The 17,834-nt window shown below is 43.8% G+C and overlaps 1 protein-coding gene across 1 annotated transcript in view; it reads right to left on the reverse strand.

Moving 5' to 3' along the window:
• Positions 1-3,341: 3,341 nt before the first annotated feature.
• RASSF3 (Ras association domain family member 3) overlaps positions 3,342-17,834 on the reverse strand; it is an 87,561-nt gene continuing 73,068 nt past the window's right edge. The window contains exons 2-5 of the mRNA XM_032288448.1: positions 15,167-15,274; positions 11,966-12,203; positions 9,205-9,314; positions 3,342-6,111 (exon numbers count right to left, since the gene is read on the reverse strand). Of these exons, the coding sequence (XP_032144339.1) occupies positions 5,962-6,111; positions 9,205-9,314; positions 11,966-12,203; positions 15,167-15,274 (606 nt within the window). The 3' untranslated portion in view covers positions 3,342-5,961. The remainder of the gene's footprint in view (positions 6,112-9,204; positions 9,315-11,965; positions 12,204-15,166; positions 15,275-17,834) is intronic.

Below are 17,834 nucleotides of genomic sequence, written 5' to 3' on the forward strand. Positions count from 1 at the left end.
TCTCATGTCCTAAAATAGGGAAAGATTTGTCAAAAAAAAAAAAAAAAAAAAAAAAAAAAAAAAAAATGAAGGCAAAACCAACAGGCAAAAAGAGCCCACAAAAAAACAAAAACCCAAACCCAGATCCAACCCTGCAGATGGAACAGATTTCGCTTCAGAGTTGTTAGTATATAACCCTGCTAGTCCACATTCCCTCCTGTTCCAGCCTTCGCCACACCCACCTTTATCCTTATACAAAACTTCTTGTACATTCAATTAAGTAGTGATTCACACCACACAAGGGTATACCTCAGACTTTTGACTACTTATCTCCATGTGTCCCTTTGCAGAGGATGAACCTTGTTTGGGGAGATGGTTTCATGAGTCAAACCTTTGCTCAAGTTTCGTGGCTCCTATAGTACTCTGAAGTACTGAAGCTGTTCTTCTGGTGGTTCCAGAATTGTCTTACCAATTGCAGTGAGACCACTGGGTTTGGTTACCCGCCCTGTCGTTCCCCCATGCAACAGAACCTCTAAATGAAAACACAGGTCTGGGCTGCGCATGGTGGCTAATCCCCGCACTTTGGGAGGCCAAAGCAGGAAGATCACTTAAGCCCTGGAGTTTGAGACCAACATGGGTAATATAGCCTGACTTTCCACATACAGCTAAATTTTCTTTTTCATTTTTGTAAAGATGAAATTTAGCTGGATGTGGTGGCAGGCATGTGTAGTCCCAGCTACTTGAGAGGCTGAGACGGAAGGATCTTTTAACCCTAGGAAGTTAAGGCTGCAGTGAGTCGTGACTGTGCCACTACACTCCAGCCTGGGTGAAAAGGCGAGACCCCATCTCAAAAAATAAAAACAAAAAGAAAACACAGGTCAGCATTTTATCCTATGTGACTTAGTATAATCACCTAAATGAAATAGTAAATGAACCAAACTGGATAAAAACACAATGACATCAACAAACCCAATGGCACCAAAACAGCTATGCTTTTGGGTGAGCTACCCCTTAGAGGCAATTTAACAGACTTTTGCTCCTTTACTCAGTACGCAATTTAGCTGAGGAACTAGAGAGCACTTACAGAAAAAGATGGTAGAGAAATGGGGGGGGCGGTTCCCTGGTACGCCACTCATTCACACAGCGGTCTTGAGCAAGCTGCTAAACCTCAACATGTCTGTTTCCACATCTGTAAAAAGAAAGGGATATGAAGAAATAGTGTGGTGATGTCATGGGGAAGTAAATGAGTTAATACGAACTAAGCGTTTTAGAAGAATGCCTAGCACATGGGAAGTACTTTGCTGGCATTGGCTATTATAGTGTAGACCTTTACCACCATCCTCTTTTTTGAGGCAGTCATGCTGTCGCCCAGGCTGGAGTGCAGTGACACAATGATGGCTCACTGCAGCCCCCCGCCTCCCAGGCAATTCTCCTGCCTCAGCCTCCTGAGTAGCTGGGACTGTAGTCGTGTGCCGCCACACCTGGCTAATTTTTGTATTTTTAGTAGAGATGGGGTTGCACCAGGTTGGCCAGGCTGGTCTTGAACTCCTGGCCTCAAGTGATCAGCCGGCCTCGGCCTCCCAGAGTGCTAGGATTATAGGCGTGAGCCACTGTGCCTGCCCCCTCCTCTTTCAATAAAAACACCTAATTAGGGTCATCTGACAGTGTCTCCAAATTTGTCACCAATTGCTAACTGTTGTTTCAATATTCGTGTGGGCTGGGTGCGGTGCCTCATGCCTGTAATCCTGGCACTCTGGGAGGCCAAAGCTGGCAGATCACCTGAGGTCAGGAGTTTGAGAACAGCCTGGCCAACATGATGAAAGCCCATCTCTACTAAACATACAAAAATCAGCCAGCTGTGGTGATGCACGCCTGTAACCCAGTTACTCAGGAGGCTGAGACAGGAGAATCACTCGAACCTGGAAGGTGGAGGTTGCAGTGAGCCAAGGTTGTGCCATTGTACTCCAGCCTGGGTGACAGAACAAGACTCTTTAAAAAAAAAAAAAAAAAAAGGCCTGCCTGTAATCCCAGAACTTTGGGAGGCTGAGGTGGCTGGATCACTTGAGGTCAGGAGTTTGAGATCAGCCTGGCCAACATGGAGAAACCCCATCTCTACTAAATATACAAACAAACAAAAAAATTAGTTGGGTGTGGTGGTGGTGGAGGTTGCAGTGAGCCAAAATCATGCCACTACACTCCAGCCTAGGCAACAGTGAGACTCTACCTCCCCCACCCCACAAAAAAGGGATAAAAATTCCCATTCTCCATGCACCTTGGGTAGTAATCCAAGCAACCCCCAAACCTGATTCTTCTGAATATTTCAATAGAAAAGCAGAATTGTAGAGCCATAATTTTCTATCTCAATTATTTTTATTTATAGAGCAGCTATGATACTTGAAAGGTTTCTACCACCTTTTGCCAGCCTTGCTCCCATTTCATCAGTCCCTCCAGGGGGCAGTGTAGTGGTAAAAATACTCCCAACAGCAGACATAGAAGGCGAAAACCATGGCACAAAGCTGAGGTGCAGGTGCCCACCCCATCATCACTGTGGGTTCCCCAGACACTCTCCATCCCATCTGTGTAAGGCAGTCACAGTGACCAAAAAAATACAAACACTAACCTTATGTTGAAGCGGTCTGTTTCATAGGTAGGAGACCTCAGGGCAAGCACGGGTGGAGGGAGAGACGGAGTTTTGCTCTTCTTGCCCAGACTGGAGTGCAACGGCGCGAACTTGGCTCACCACAACCTCCAACTCCCAAGTTCAAGTGATTTTCCTAATTCAGCCTCCCAAGTAGCTGCGATTACAGGCATGCGCCACCATGCCCGGCTAATTTTGTATTTTTAGTAGAGAAAGAGTTTCTCCATGTTGGTCAGGCTGGTCTCAAACTCCTGACCTCAGGTGATCTGCCTGCCTTGGTCTCCCAAAGTGCTGGGATTACAGGCATGAGCCACGGCGCCCAGCCTGGAGGGAGAGGATTTGTAAAGAACTGACAAGGTTCTATTTCAGTAATGGTCATGGGGTATCCATTTTATAATTATTTAAACTGTTTGCATGTTCTTATTTTTTTTCACTCTGCCTCTCCCCTCTTTTGCATGCTTTATATACTTTTAAATGTATATATTTCAATAATTAAAACAAGTGTTTTAAATAAAATAGGAATATTCTGTGTGATCTTAGGGTTATTTTTCCCCAGAGGATAAGGCAAACAGAAAATGACATCTGGGAGAACAAATAACCAACCCAAACCTAGGAAAAGCTGTTGCATTCCAGCATGTGTCCCTGTGCTCTGCAAAAGCAGCTCATCCCACTCCTGTGACCTTTTTAAATCTAGCATATTATCATAAATAAGCACACACAAACATCAACTAATAATTTCAATTTTTAATAATGGAAACAATTTTGCCACTCTATAAACAACGTTAGGGGAGAAAAATCTTCCCTACAAAAATAAACCCATCAAAATTATAAATATTATAACATTTTACTTCTGTCATTTAAAATGCTCTCCTGCAATACTACCCCCTTCATTTAACATCTTTCCTGTACCATCACATATTGAAGAGAAAACAGTATTACAGCAAAGCTTAGATAGTTTAACATAATGATTTGTACAATGATTCTTTAAAAATCTTTGGCCTTAGCGGCCTTTTTTCTTCACTTACACATTAAAAATGCGGCTGCAATTACCAGTGTTTGGGAAAAAACATCACTCTTCAAGAAACATTAACTGACAGAATTTCAATACAGTAAGTTTCCAAATTGCAATTCGTAGTGCACATGACAGTGGGTGAGGTTCTGGATAAATACAGATGAGGATGCCTAGTTAGACAGTCTACTTCAAGTAAAAAAAAAAAAAAAAAAAAAAAAAAAAAATTCACAGATACCCATCAGCTACTATTTTAGGTTCTAACAGTGTCTTAATCTGAGAAACAAATGCCTCACAAAATATAAGTTTACTGGGATGAATAAGTAAAAAACCAGGTGGCTGCTAACAATATACTCAAACCCAGGCCACAGTCTGAGTAGTAAAACCAGTATAAAAATCACAAAGGCATTCCCTGAACAATAAAGGTAAAGTGTTAAGTGACAATGTCACTAAAACCTCATCAATATAGTAAAGAGAAGTTACATGCAAAATTAAACAAGATGTGCCATACATATATAGCTGCTAATTCTATTTTTTTTTTCAACTTTCCTTAAATGCTTAGGAAGATATGATTGTCTTAATAAATTGTGTGGCACAGCATAACAACGTAAGTCTGCCTCCAACAAGATGGGTATTCTCTGAAAAGTCAGAAGAGCCACCAAGAGAGGAACAGAAATGCAATAAAAGGCACAGTTCACTTAGGCAAAGAACTGCAGCACCTTGGAATTTCAAAAAGAATCCATTAGGTGTCACCAAAGTGTTAACAATTCCTTGGGAATTTATAAACAAAAAATATTTAGACTAAAAATAGAATATAAGGCCCCTCTGGAACCGCTGCACACCTTTCCCTCTGTTCTCAGATTAAACTGCTGCATAAAATGAGGTTATTTAGCTTGTTTTAAGGAAGGCTTCTATTGCACCTGCAATTTCTTTGGTTGGTAACAACATGTACTTTTGTTAAAATATTTCCATAGTGAAGCCCTGTTGTGTGGTTAGCTGGGTATGGACGTTCCTCCCTTTCTTGGGGCCCTCCTACTCATAATCAAGTTGTCCTTTAGAACTAAAGATTTGGTAGGACTGGGTCTTTATTCAATAGCCCTGTTCTACATTATGTAAGAACAGATTTCAATGTAGAAAAGAAAGGGAGGGGGAGGAAAGGGAAAGGGAGGAGAGGGGAGGAGAGGGAAGGAGAGAAGGGTGGGACAGAGAAAAAGGGGAAGAAAAAGGAAAGGAGGAATAAAAGGGAAGGGAGTGATTGTCACAAAAGTTTACTTGATAAATATCCTAGCTAACAATCAAGGGAAAAACAACCACCCCTACCAAAATTCCATCTCAACTTTGAAAACCACCTGTGGGGGGTAAACTATATACTGTACGTAACTTAACAAGAGTTAGCGAACGGTCACTGTCCTGCCTATGCAGAGAAGCTACACCAATGAGACCTTCCACTCCAAAGGGGCAGAGGAGCGGGTCAGTTCCAGCTGCGTGAGGCCCACGTCTGCCCAGGACAGCAGGCTCCACCTGCCTGAGTCTCCGGTTCGTCTGCTGCGGAGTTCACAGGTCCCTCTGTCTGTTCTAGCTTCTGCCTCTGGCTCTGTTCCCACATTTTACCCACCAGGAAACCAAGAGATCCTAAAATGGGTTTAACATCTCAACACTGAATGCTTTTAACTCGTTTATAAGCAACTACCCCTTTCTCCACTACACCTAACTGAAAAGCCAAGTAACCTTCCACAGCCCACAGCGCTCGCCACCACGCCACACACCTTCTCCAAACTTACGCTTTCCTCTCTGTCAACCCCCAACAAAATCCTTCACAATAAATTCCTCAGAGTTCCTAGATTCCTGTGCCTTTTGATTCACATGGATCAATTCCTCTGACGTTAAAAAAAAAAAGAGACAGGTAGTTTCAAAACAGGACAAGTATTCAGAAAGATAGACTCCTAGTTAAGCTTTTTTAAAAATCATCTGCACATCCATAAGCTTAACAGCATCATCACATAATTAAAATAACTAAAAGAAAATTAAAAAAAAAAAAAAAACACCCCCAGAGTTCATGCTTCCAAGCACCCTCGAATGCTCCTGATGAGGCTACAGGTTCACAGCTTGCCAAGAGGTAACACTGCGGTGCTGAACAACAAGCTTGCAGAGTCCCTTACATGAGACACTAAGGTGCAGGATGCTGTGTGACCAGATTTGGGGAACAAAATCTACAGATTAAAAGGGGAGGATCCTAGCATACTGGGGCAAGACAGCAGCCCTCTGAGAACAGAGGCTCTTGGTGCTGTTCTGTAGGTCCATCCCACATGGGGCCTCGAGGGCAGGGAGCCCTGCTTTAATCAGGCTTCCACACCTCACGGAGGGCTTCTTCCAGCTTGTGTCTGTAGGCTGTGTAGCGCCTCTTCAGGTTCTGCAGCTGCTCATCTTCTTCCTTGTCCAAGATCCGCAAGAAATTCTGGAGCTCTGGAAGGCTGAAGGCTTCCCACTGTCAGGAAACACAGAAAAACTCCAGGTGTTTAAAGCTCAGTCAGACTTAGGAACACTGACCGGGAGCTCCTGGAGGTGCAGCTGCCCTCTCCTCCCAGCACCATGCTGCAGAAGGTGTGATCTGCAAGAGCTGGGGTGCTGCCAGCCTAAGGACCCCATCTACTTCCCTTTTGGCTCACACCAATCACCTTCCTACCCTCTCCTTACTGTTCTTCAAGACGGTCTCCCTAAAAGCCGTAGACCTCCATATCCCTAAGTCTATTAGACACTTTCATTCCTCACCTGATTTGCCCCCAGCAGTATTAAAAACAACGCTCTTTCCATATTAACCTTGAGTCTTCATTGTAACTGACTTCTTTCTTACCTCGTGTAATCAATCGCATCACCCCCAAACAGTTCTCCACTCAGCCTGCTTTTCTCTCTCTCTACAGCCCTTTGGCGTTAGCTGCCATCATCTATTCCTGCATCACTGGGACAGCTTCTTACCTGGCCTCCTCACTCCGCTCTTAGGCTCCCCAATCTGCTCCCCAAACAGAACATCCTTTGTAAAATGCACATCTGGCCAAGACTCTCTCCTGCTCAGAACCATCCTCAGTCGCTGAGGCTAAGTCTGAAAGACTCTAAACTCTCCAGCCCCATTTCTCTCTCACTGAGCCTCACTCTCTACCCAAGTGGCATGCGTTCCACCCTTCTCCACTTTGCCTGGCTATGAACTACTAATCCTCCCCATCTCAGCTTAAACGCCACTTTCTCTAAGCAGCTTTCCACAACTTCCTCCCCTCTCTTCCCACCCGGGACTAAGTGTATCAGAAGGCTTCAGAGAACCTGATCACAACCAAGATTTAAAAATTACAATGATTTGCTTAGTATCTATTTCACCTGCACCTTACCTACACTACAGCTGCCGCACTTCTCGCTATTTGGAGTTTATCTCTTGCCTTGAGGTTCTGAGCCTTGTCCCTAACAACACCTAGTACTTATTTAGCAGGTACAAAATAAAATCTTTTAGGCTGGGCATGCTGGCTCACGCCTATAATCCCAGCACTTTGGGATGCTGAGGCAGGAGGATCACTTGAGCCCAGTAGTTCGAGACCAGCCATGGCAATATAGTGACAACCTGTCTCTACAAAAAGTTTAAAAATTAGCTGGCTGTGGTGGCACACTCCTACAGTCCCAGCTACCCGAGAGGCTGAGGTGGGAGGACTGCTTGAGCCCAGGAGTTTGAGGCTGCAGTGAGCCATGACTGCACCACTGCACCCAGCCTAGGCGACAGTGCAAGACCCAGTTTTTTTTAAAGGAAAAATAAATAAATAAATTTTAAAAAATAAAAGCAGTGAATGTCAAGGAGGGTATCTAGCATCATCTAGGAGGTTTTTTCCAAACACATCCTCTTCTCCCAAAGGGGGCCCTGGATCCTGGCTGAGAATTGCTGTCGGATGGGGTAGGGAAAAGGCTCAAGATAACCAAACACAACTGAATAGAGAAAGTAAGTAAATCCACGTGGGCTCCATGGTAGAAGAATTTCTGGAGATGAATTCAGGCTGGTTATTAAAGAAAATGAGCAACATGGAGTAGGAGAGCAAAACTTCTACATTAGAGTAATCTGCTAATTTAAAATTTTTAACATTTTATTTTTCGCTTATGTTGAAGTCTCCAAAATAAAAACATCATATAAATATCCCTCCTACCCCCTAACACCTATGAAAAGTTTCTTCCTTCAGTTCAGTTTGCCTTAAATAACTGAGAAACGAGAACACCATACAGAGATCCAGTACAGCAGTCTAGGACGATGAAACCCACTAGAAACCCAAACGTAAAGTAAATTTCAAAACTAAAGGCCAGGTACAGTGGCTCACACCTGTAATCCCAGCACTTTGGGAGGCTCCGGTGGGAGCATCGCTTGAGCCTAGGAGTTTGAGACCAGCTTAGGCAATGTGGCAAGAGATCCTATCTCTAATTATAATTAAAATAAAATAAGACAACTAATAAAATTCTTGTCCAATGTAGTTCCAGTTGCTACTTAAAACACTAAGGACAAGAAAAATGAAACACTGACTAGACTATGCTAATGAGTCTGGCCTCAGCAGGCAGAGGGAATGCTGCCCAACTGCAAAGCCAAGTCAGACTTCTGCACCCCGCCTGCTCCCCAAAATGAGTCTGTATTTCTTGAAAAGCTTCAAAACACCAGAATCGAAAGAAACTTCGAAAACATCTAAAACCACTGTCTTCCTAAAACTCTCTTCACATACATGTATACATTTCTAATTGTGACTAGAAGCCACCTTGTAAACTGTTTAGTCCCACTTAACAGATTTTAAAACTGAAGGCTAAAAGATTAGAAGATTTACCTGAGGTCAGACGCCTCATCTAACAAAGAGCAGGAAACAGTCATTTTCCTAACTTTTAACCTAGAGACCGTATTCTCAACTGCACCATGCAGGACATTTCATACCACTTCCTGTTCCAGACAGAAGACTGGGGCAGGATCTTGGACATGCTCAAGTGTCATTTAGAGCTGACACTTGATCTGGAGGGCAGGCTCAAGTGCCTTCTTTCTTCTACTGAACTGGCTACATACAATCCTCCCTGGAGACAACATGGCAAATGATGCACATGGAAACATAATTTCTTAATCGGCTGACTGGGCGAGGGGGGAAGAAAAGATTCTAGAAAGCTAAATGTCTTCCATGGTAAAGAGATCGGATTTCCTTTTATTTCCCTTTAGAAGGGAATTAGCCTGGAGACTTTTGTTAGTAGCAAACACATGGAAAGTGTCAACTTTCAAAGTTCAGCAGGACTGGAGTATTTTGGAGGTTGGAAGGGGTGAAAATGACTCTGGATTGGAGATCAAGTAAAAAATATTTATTTTCTCCCACCTCTGAAAATGACAGACTAATAGAAGGTAGTGAGAGATTAACATCGTAGGCTAACTTTGGGGTCATTTCTGACGATTCACAATCTCTCTTCCTCTCCCTGCCCTCCAACTCTCTTCACTCCCCATCCCCCACCAACAGCTAAGTCAATAGGCTACTGCAATCAAATAGGGCCAGCTGTTCTGTATAGTTTAAAGCAATAGTCAACAATAACTTACCTCTCCAATTTCATGTTCACGAAGAACAAAACTAAGTGTGTCTGTTCTGGGCCCTGCTACCAAACGCAGGTAGAGTGGATGTTCCCGGTCTGAGAGCTTGCAGGCATAGACTGGGTAAGGAAAACAAGCAGCATGTTACAGAGTGCTCAGCCATTCCTGAGACCGCACCCCCATTCAAATCCCCTCCTCCAGGTCAAGGTAACCATCACTTTACCCCAGCCTCTAAGTCACCAATCGGCTCATCTCATTATTTAACACCAGTAGCCCATAGTAGAATGAAATCTATTCTGTTTCTCTTCAAATATAAACTGTGCCTTGATTAAGGAAGAAATTATTTTCAAGAACAAATTTTAATAGGTATTAGTCCCAAAATATGCTTATGGTTAGGTCTGCTCTTCCTTTTAGAAAACAAGTACTCCCAGCAATTTAGGAGGCCGAGGCAGGCAGGAGTTTGAGACCAGCCTGACCAACATGGTGAAACCCCATCTCTACTAAAAATACAAAAAATTAAGCTGGGCATGGTGGTGGTCACCTGTAATCCCAGCAACTGGGGAGGCTGAGGCAAGAGAATTGCTTGAACCTGGGAGACAGAGGCTGCAAGGCTGCAGTAAGCCGAGATCATTCAATTGCTCTCCTGCCTGGGCAACAAGAGTAAATCTCCATCTCAAAAAATAAATTAATTTTTTTAATGGGGGAAAAAAAAGAAAACAAGGTAAGAAACCTAAAAAAGGATCTACAACTCCTTTAAAAACAATAAAAATAGGCCAGGCATAGTGGCTCGCACCTATAATCCCAACACTTTGGAAGGCTGAGGCAGAAGGATCACTTGAGGCCAAGAGTTCAAAACGAACCAGGGCAACATAGCAAGGCCCAGTCTCAAAAAAAAAAAAAAAAAAAAAAAAAATTCTAATTAGCTGAGCATAATGGTGCCCCGCCATAGTCCTAGCTCCTCAGGAGGTTGAGGCAAGAGGATCACTTGGGCCCAAGAGTTCAAGGTTACAGTGAGCTACGATCGTGCCATTGTACTCCAGCCTAGGCAACAGAGTAAGACGCTGTCTGAAAAACAAAAACCAAGGCCGGACATGGTGGCTCACACCTGTAATTCCAGCACTTTGGGAGGCTGAGAGGCAGATCGTCTGAGGTCAAGAGTTTGAGACCAGCCTGGCCAACATGGTGAAACCCCATCTCTACTAAAAATACAAAAATTAGCTGGGCATGGTGGTGGCGCCTGTAATCCCAGCTACTTGGGAGGCTGAGGCAGGAGATTCACTGGAACCAGGAGGCAGAGGCTGCAGTGAGCCAAGATCATACCACGAGGCAACAGAGCAAGACTGTCTCAAAAAACAAACAAAAGCCAAATGAAAAACAAAAATATACCATCCAAAGAACATAAAATCAGAGTTCTAGAAGCAAATCTCTCTACAGATTAATTAAGAATTAGCTATCAGAATACAAGCTCTGGTAGCTTCAAGCACAGCTGTATGTCTGATGCTAGACATTCTCTCTCTCTCTATCTCTCTCTCCCCCCTCTCCCTCCCTCCCTCCCTGACACTGCCAACAGTGTTGAAGGATTTGCCAGCCATGGGGGTAATATTTCAACAAGTCACCATTACCTTCAGATTGTACAGCTGAAGTCTAGGTGAGCAGACAAAGAAACTGGCAGATAAAAATGCCATCGAGCCTCTCTACAGTATTACGGCACTTCTAGAAGCACTGCAGTGCAGGTGCCAATTTCCCTGTAGATATGAATTTCCCCCACACCACTAAGCTTATGGCCACTGGAGGTAGGAACGCTGGCCTGTTCATCTTTGTATTCCATAGGGTCTAGCCCCATGGTATGTTTTTAAAAAGATGTATGCTCAGCAATTAGCTGGGTTGCATCCTGTGTAACTGAAGAACATTACTATCATGTCCAGGTTAATACAGTTTATTCTATAGCTACATTAGGCTTTACCCAGAAAATCTAAAGAAAGCTTAAATAGTTTATTGTACACACACATACACACCCTGATTTCAAATTGGATGTAGGGATTCACTCCTCTCCACCACTGGTATCAATTTCTGGTCTCTGCCTGACCTGGAATATCTCATTCCGTTTTCATTCAGTAATGTATTATTCTCTTTCTACTCCATGAATGTGGTTATGAAGTTTAGTCAGACCCTAGATCAAAATGTTATTCACTCATTTTTTGAGCCTCTGGGGTGCTGGCAGAGTAACAAAATGTCCCAATGTAATGGCAAGTGAGACAAGCTAAGGAAACAGGAGAGCCCAGGGCTGGGCCATATCTATCAGTACGCTGAAATGCACTGTGATACACAGGTGCCTCCCATCCGCAAAGTCTCAGCAAGCACACATCTGCCGAACCACTCCGTGTACCAATGCACATCAAATATGGAATGTGCTACTGAAAACTTCAAGCACAGAGGCACGCTTTTGTGTCCTAAAGAAAATTAAAATCAAAGCCACTCCTCTTAACAATAAAAAACAGCCCCCACCCCACCCCCCCCAACACAAAATACTCTGTAACAGTCCATCATCTACGAATGCTTCTAAGCTCCTCAGACCCACAACTGTCCAACTCAAAAATGTGGACAGCCAGGAAGCACTAAGTGCATGCTAAGATCACCATGGCTTCCAGCATCAGACTCCAGGCTCTGACACAATCCACATGGATGAGACCCACCAGCCCTCCCTCTGCTAATGAGAACAACAGATGGAAGTGGAAGCACAGACCATTTTCCCTTTAAGCTGGCAGCGTACCTTGGTCTTCCCTGTGACAACGCTTATAAAGTGCAAACTTGGCAGGGCTCTCAGTCACGAGAAACTTTTTGAGCAGGGCCTCGATCACTTCCCCGACAGTGTTTGTGCTGCTGATATGAAGTGTGTTCATACAGCCATTGCTACTGGGAGAGAGTTTTCCAGAGTTTGGAGAAGTCTGTGGAGGTTTGCAGAGTTCCATCTGTACTTTAATGAAGCCAGTGTAAATCCCATTTGAATTCTGAAGCAGGGAGAGAAGCACATACTTAGCTGGGTGGATGGTGGCACTTTAGGGAGGGAGCATATCAAAACAAAACCGGAAGGTGAAATGCTCCTTTGTTCTCTTCTCTTAGAGGTTTGTGGCAGAACATCACTGAAGACTGCCCCCAAGGGAATGACCTCAGAGAGCAGTTAACGCACCAGGCAAAGTGCTTCCAGAGGCAAGGTCTGCAGGGCAGATGTGGTGACTCAAGAAGCCTCCTGATGTTGTGGCTGACTGCTGGCCCCAGGCTCATGCCTCTGAAGCTACTGACAAAAGGTCAGGGCCCATTTCAGAGGCCAAACCACAAAACTTACTAAAGCTTGGGGGATATGTCTAGGCTACAGGCTCAAAGGAAACAACATCCTCAACTGATGACTATTATACACACAAAAAAGGTCACAATTAGGGCTCTGAGATACTGAAGTCAAAAATGAGGGGACAGTAAGAAAACAGTCTGTTTTCATTCCTAGTGGCTATGTTCATATGCACTGAATTACCAACTTTGCTTAAACTTTTTAATGCAGCATATATGCCATCCAGCATAGGATGCATTTCAGGTCTCTTAAGCAGCACTTTAAAAACAAATTCAATCTCCTGAAGTCAGGAGGCAGAGGCTGCAGCGAGCCAAGACTGTGCCATTGTACTCCAGCCTGGGCAACAGAGTGAGACTCCATCCCCGCCCCACCCCCCAAAAAAAAAAAAAAAAAAAAGAAAAGAAACAAATTCAAGCCACTATACTTCACAGTACAGATCTTAAAAACAACTATCTTCATTGATGGCAGAATTACTATTTGTTAGCTGCCAAAAACAGTAAAAACAGTCCGGATTTCCCTTTTTTTTTTTTTTTTTTAAGTCCAGTATATTTGGGGCCAAGCAAAGTGGCTCACGTCTGTAATCCCAGCACTTTGGGAGGCCAAGGTGAGCAGATCACTGGAGGTCAGGAGTTAGAGACCAGCCTGGCCAACATGGTGAAACCCCATCTCTACTAAAATTTAAAAAAAAAAAAAAATTAGCTGGGTGTGGTGGTGGGTGCCTGTAATCCCAGCTACTTGGGAGGCTGAGGCAGGAGAATCTCTTGAACCCAGAGGGGGAGGTTGCAGTGAGCCAAGACTGCACCAGTGCACTTTAGCCTGGGCAATAGAGCAAGACTCAGTCTCAAATACAAACAAAAACAGCATATTTAGAAAAGATTTATTATAGTGTTTTATTAAAACGAATTGTCAAGTGTTATAGCAGTTAAAGTAGAACATTAAAATCACTTTTATGGTGGGTTATTTTTCCTCCTTCCCACAAGATCAATTTTCAATCCCAATTCTCTAGTTCATTCTTTTTTTTTGAGACAGGGTCTCACTCTGTCGCCCAGGCTGGAGTGCAGTGGCATGAAACAGCTCACTGCAGCCTCAACTTCCTGAGTTCAAGTCATCCTCCTGCCTCAGCCTCCAGTAGCTGGGGCTGCAGGTGCCCGCCACCACGTCTGGTTAATTTTTGTATTTTTAGTACAGACAGGGTTATGCCATGTTGACCAGTCTGGTCCCACCTTGGCCTCCCAAAGTGCTGGGATTACAGGTGTGAGATTTAGGTTGTGCCCAACCTAAAATTTTTATCTTGAAAATGATATGGATATTTGTATCTGTTTTAATCTCTATGGGGAAAGAAAAAAAAAAAACATAGGAAGTGAAATTCTCCTTTGATGAAAAAAAGAAATCTTGCTGCTGGAATGATGAAGAGTTATCTTGGGATTCTCTGCCCCTTTCCCTTCTTTCTAGAGTAGTTCCACCAGGGAGGGGGGTCCTTAACCAAAAGTGTTTCTGTCTGAAAGCCCCTCCCCAAGAATCACTGGATTCAGTAGGGCCTATTTTAAATTGGTCACCCTGTCCTTTACCAAACTCCATCAGTTCACAGTGAACAGACTGAATGAGAGGGGTCCAAGTGCCCTGGAAACTGGCACCAAGGACTGACAAGTGCCATGAAGAAGGCGGACCACCCAACGGGTGGGTGAGACCTAGATGTCAGCTCAGTTTAGAGGAACATGAGTACTCTAGCTTTGCTGTCAGCTCCTGTTTCCCTGTCACCAGGCCCTGAGCCTTCTCCCTCCTGTAAGCCCACTCTGTGTGTTTCAAACAGTGTGGTGCAATGCTGTGGAAGCCTGGGATGACGACGTGGAGGAAACTGAGTATTAAGTACCTCGTCTTACACTAACAACTGGCACAGAAAAATATGCTACTATATACCTCTATATTCCATTCCATGGGCTCAAAATCCTTTCCCTGACACTTGCATATTTATTTTGCACAAGACAAAAACTTAGGGGCTTCTGACACCTGTAATCCCAGCACTTTGGGAGGCCAAGGAGGGTGGATCACTTGAGCCAAGGAATCTGAGATGAGCCTGGGCAACACAGCAAAACCCCGTCTCTACAAAATATACAAAAATTAGTTGGGCGCGGTGGCAAGTGCCTGTGGTCACAGCTACTTGGGAGGCTAAGGTGAGAGGATCGCTTGAGCCTGGAGCTCAAGGCTGCAGTGAGCCATGATTGTGCCACTGCACTCCAGCCCAGGTGACAAAGCAAAACCTGGTTTCAAAAAAAAAAAAAACCTTATCTGAGGTCTTGTTAGAATCTGAGTCACTATTTCTGTATGTTAGGCAATGCTGCTAAAAATCCTTTGGGGAGGGAGGGGTAGGTCACAAAATCTTTTAAAATAAAATTATAAGCATTTCACTTTTTTATGGGTAGCCCAGCAACTGATTTTTGAGACAAAGCTACTTCACAATACAGATTTAAATTGAAAGCCATGGAAATATTCCATTTTCCTGTTCTGTATACCTTGACTATTATACTTCTACAAATATTATTCAGATATTTAGAAATACAGATTGTAGTACCAACAACTTACATTTGTCTTGTGACAGGTGTCAACCTAAAAGGTATTATGGGTACTTACCAAGGTCATCTTCAACTTGTCTGTGACTGCTAAGTTGTATTTATGAACTTTCTCTTTGATCTCCTCTTTGCTGAGGTAACTGTGGGTTTCCTTCTCTTTTTCAACATCCTGGAAGAAAAACAAGCCATGCCACATGTGAGCAACCACAGAAAAAAATGTGGACAGGTCGGGCGAGGTGTCTCATGCCTGTAATCCCAGCACTTTGGGAGGCTGAGGCAGGCGGATCACCTGAGACTGAAAGTTCGAGACCAGCCTGACCAACATGGAGAAACCCCGTCTCTACTAAAAATACAAAATTAGCCAGGCAGATGACGCATGCCTGTAATCCCAGCTACTCGGGAGGCTGAGGCAGGAGAATAGCTTGAACCCAGGAGGCGGAGGTTGCGGCGAGCTGAGATCACGCCATTGCACTCCAGCCTGGGCAACAAGAGTGAAACTCCATCTCAAAAAAAGCAGGGGTCGAGGGGGGATAAGTCAGGATTCCTTTTAAATTTCACACAAGGGCCAGGCATGATGGCACATGCCTGCAATCCCAGCACTTTGAGAGGCCAAGCAGGGCAAAGCTTTTGCCCTGGATACTGAGACCAGACTGGGCAACACATTGAAACTCTCTCTCTACAAAAAATACAAAAATTAGCTGGGCATGGTTGTGTGCACCTGTAGTCCCAGCTACTCGGGAGCCTGAGGTGAGGTTCACCTCAGCCCAGAGGTCGAGGCTGTAGTGAGGCATAATTGTGCTGTGCTGTAGTCTGGTTGACATAATACAAGCCTGTCTCCAAAAAATAAACAAACAAAAATAAATTAACATCCCACACAAGAACGACCTTGTCGTTCTTGCATGTTACCTTGAAACACACACACATTCTCCCTCTCTCCCTCACTGCTTCCCTTTCTCTCTTTCAAACTTTCCAGGCTCATCCACCAATTACGGTTCTCATTCTTTCAGACTACAGTCTCCCTAGGGGATATATTATTTAAAAAAAAAAAAAACTAATTTGTCAGCACCTAGAAGTAACACTTCATTACCAATATTATTCTGCAAAACTGTCATTGCTAAATTTCTCTTCTGCAAAAACATCATTTCCTCAGCATGCCTGCTAGAGTGGCCATTTCTATTTTAAACAACATTTAAAGACATATACCACAAGTTTCTCTGTAGCAAACTGTATTAACTCTGTTGTCTGTATAGCTTTACAATATTTATCGGCAGAAAGTACAGCAGTTAATATTAACTGGCACTACCCATGGACTCACACTAATCCCTGATCTGTCAAACTATACACAACTACCAGAGGGTAATTCATCTTCCAAACAAATCCCCAGGCCGAGATACAAGTAGTCAGACTTCTCCTTCCCGCCCCCTCTACCTCCCCACCCTTCCAGTCTCATGCACCTCTCTACCTCCCCATACTCTAGAGGGAGAAATATGGCTTAAATCCTCTTCTCACTGTGAAGAATTTATCAATAAGTATCTGTCTAAAGAGTCCCACCAGCTTATGACATTATACAGCAGATGTGATCACAAATGACCAAATTACAGCATTCTGTCACCCTGATGGAGTACCTAACTTGTATCACCTTTACTTCTCCCAACAACCTAATCAAGGAAGCATTATTACGCCAGTTTCAGTAAATTAAACTGCTGGGAAAAAAAATGTAACTGTTCAGTGAAAGCAAATGAAAGCCTGCTAACCCTAACTCCAACCAAGCTCTAAGTACTTCCACAGGGGTGTTCTCATTTAATCCTCCCAACAATGAGCTCATTCATGCTAATTAGCACCCCCACGTTGCACAAAAAGACAGAAGATTTACAAAGGTCAAGCAGTTTGTCCAAGGACAACCCAACTAGTTGAGAGACCAAGTTCCACTTTAATCTAAGTACTCTAGGGTGCTCCCACTCAATCCAATCCACGGGTCTGACGTGAGCAAACATTTAAACACTTACAGAAAGACTGCATAATCAGATTTGAAACAAAGAGAGGAAAAACAGTTAAAATCTAACGTTTAGGCCTGCAAAATAAAGCCTTTGTAAGCATGCCTCTTTCTGCCAGACACATCACACCATTCTCACAGCTGGATATTCTCCAGGCAGGCACTGGTTCCCACCTGCCCACTGGAAGCCAGTGTCATAAATACACCAGAGGGGCTACTACAGAACTTGCATCAGTACCACACAGAGAACGAAATGGCTCTGGATCCATTTAAGCCTCAAGATCTCTGACTTTAGATCTTAAGAGGGGTGTGCTGACTACAAATTATCACGGTAACTTTTAAATGTCAGCACCATCCTGGTGAAGTCTAACGGGTCAGTCTATTGGGAAATACTGGATAAATACCAGCACAAGATAATGTGTTTATTTCCTAGCATCAGGGGTAGGCTTCAAAGTCCCTTGGGAGCATCCTATTAGCCCATGTAAAACCTCAAAGTAATCTTCTTTTTGGTATTACTGTTTGGTGGGGGGAAAGCTGTGGATTAAAATAAGCTTTCAAAAGCTCCAGTGACTACTTCCAAGAAAGTGTTTTGTTTTGAGACAGTGTCTCACTTTATCACCCAGACGAGTATGCAGGGGTGTGATCACAGCTTACTGCAGCCTCGACCTCCTGGGTTCAAGCGATCCTCCCACCTCAGTCTCCTGAACAGCTGGGATTACAGGCACGCACCACTGCG

This window comes from Sapajus apella, unplaced genomic scaffold, assembly GCF_009761245.1.
Source record: "Sapajus apella isolate SASKATOON/1434 unplaced genomic scaffold, GSC_monkey_1.0 scaffold2, whole genome shotgun sequence".
Taxonomy (NCBI): Eukaryota; Metazoa; Chordata; class Mammalia; order Primates; family Cebidae; genus Sapajus; species Sapajus apella.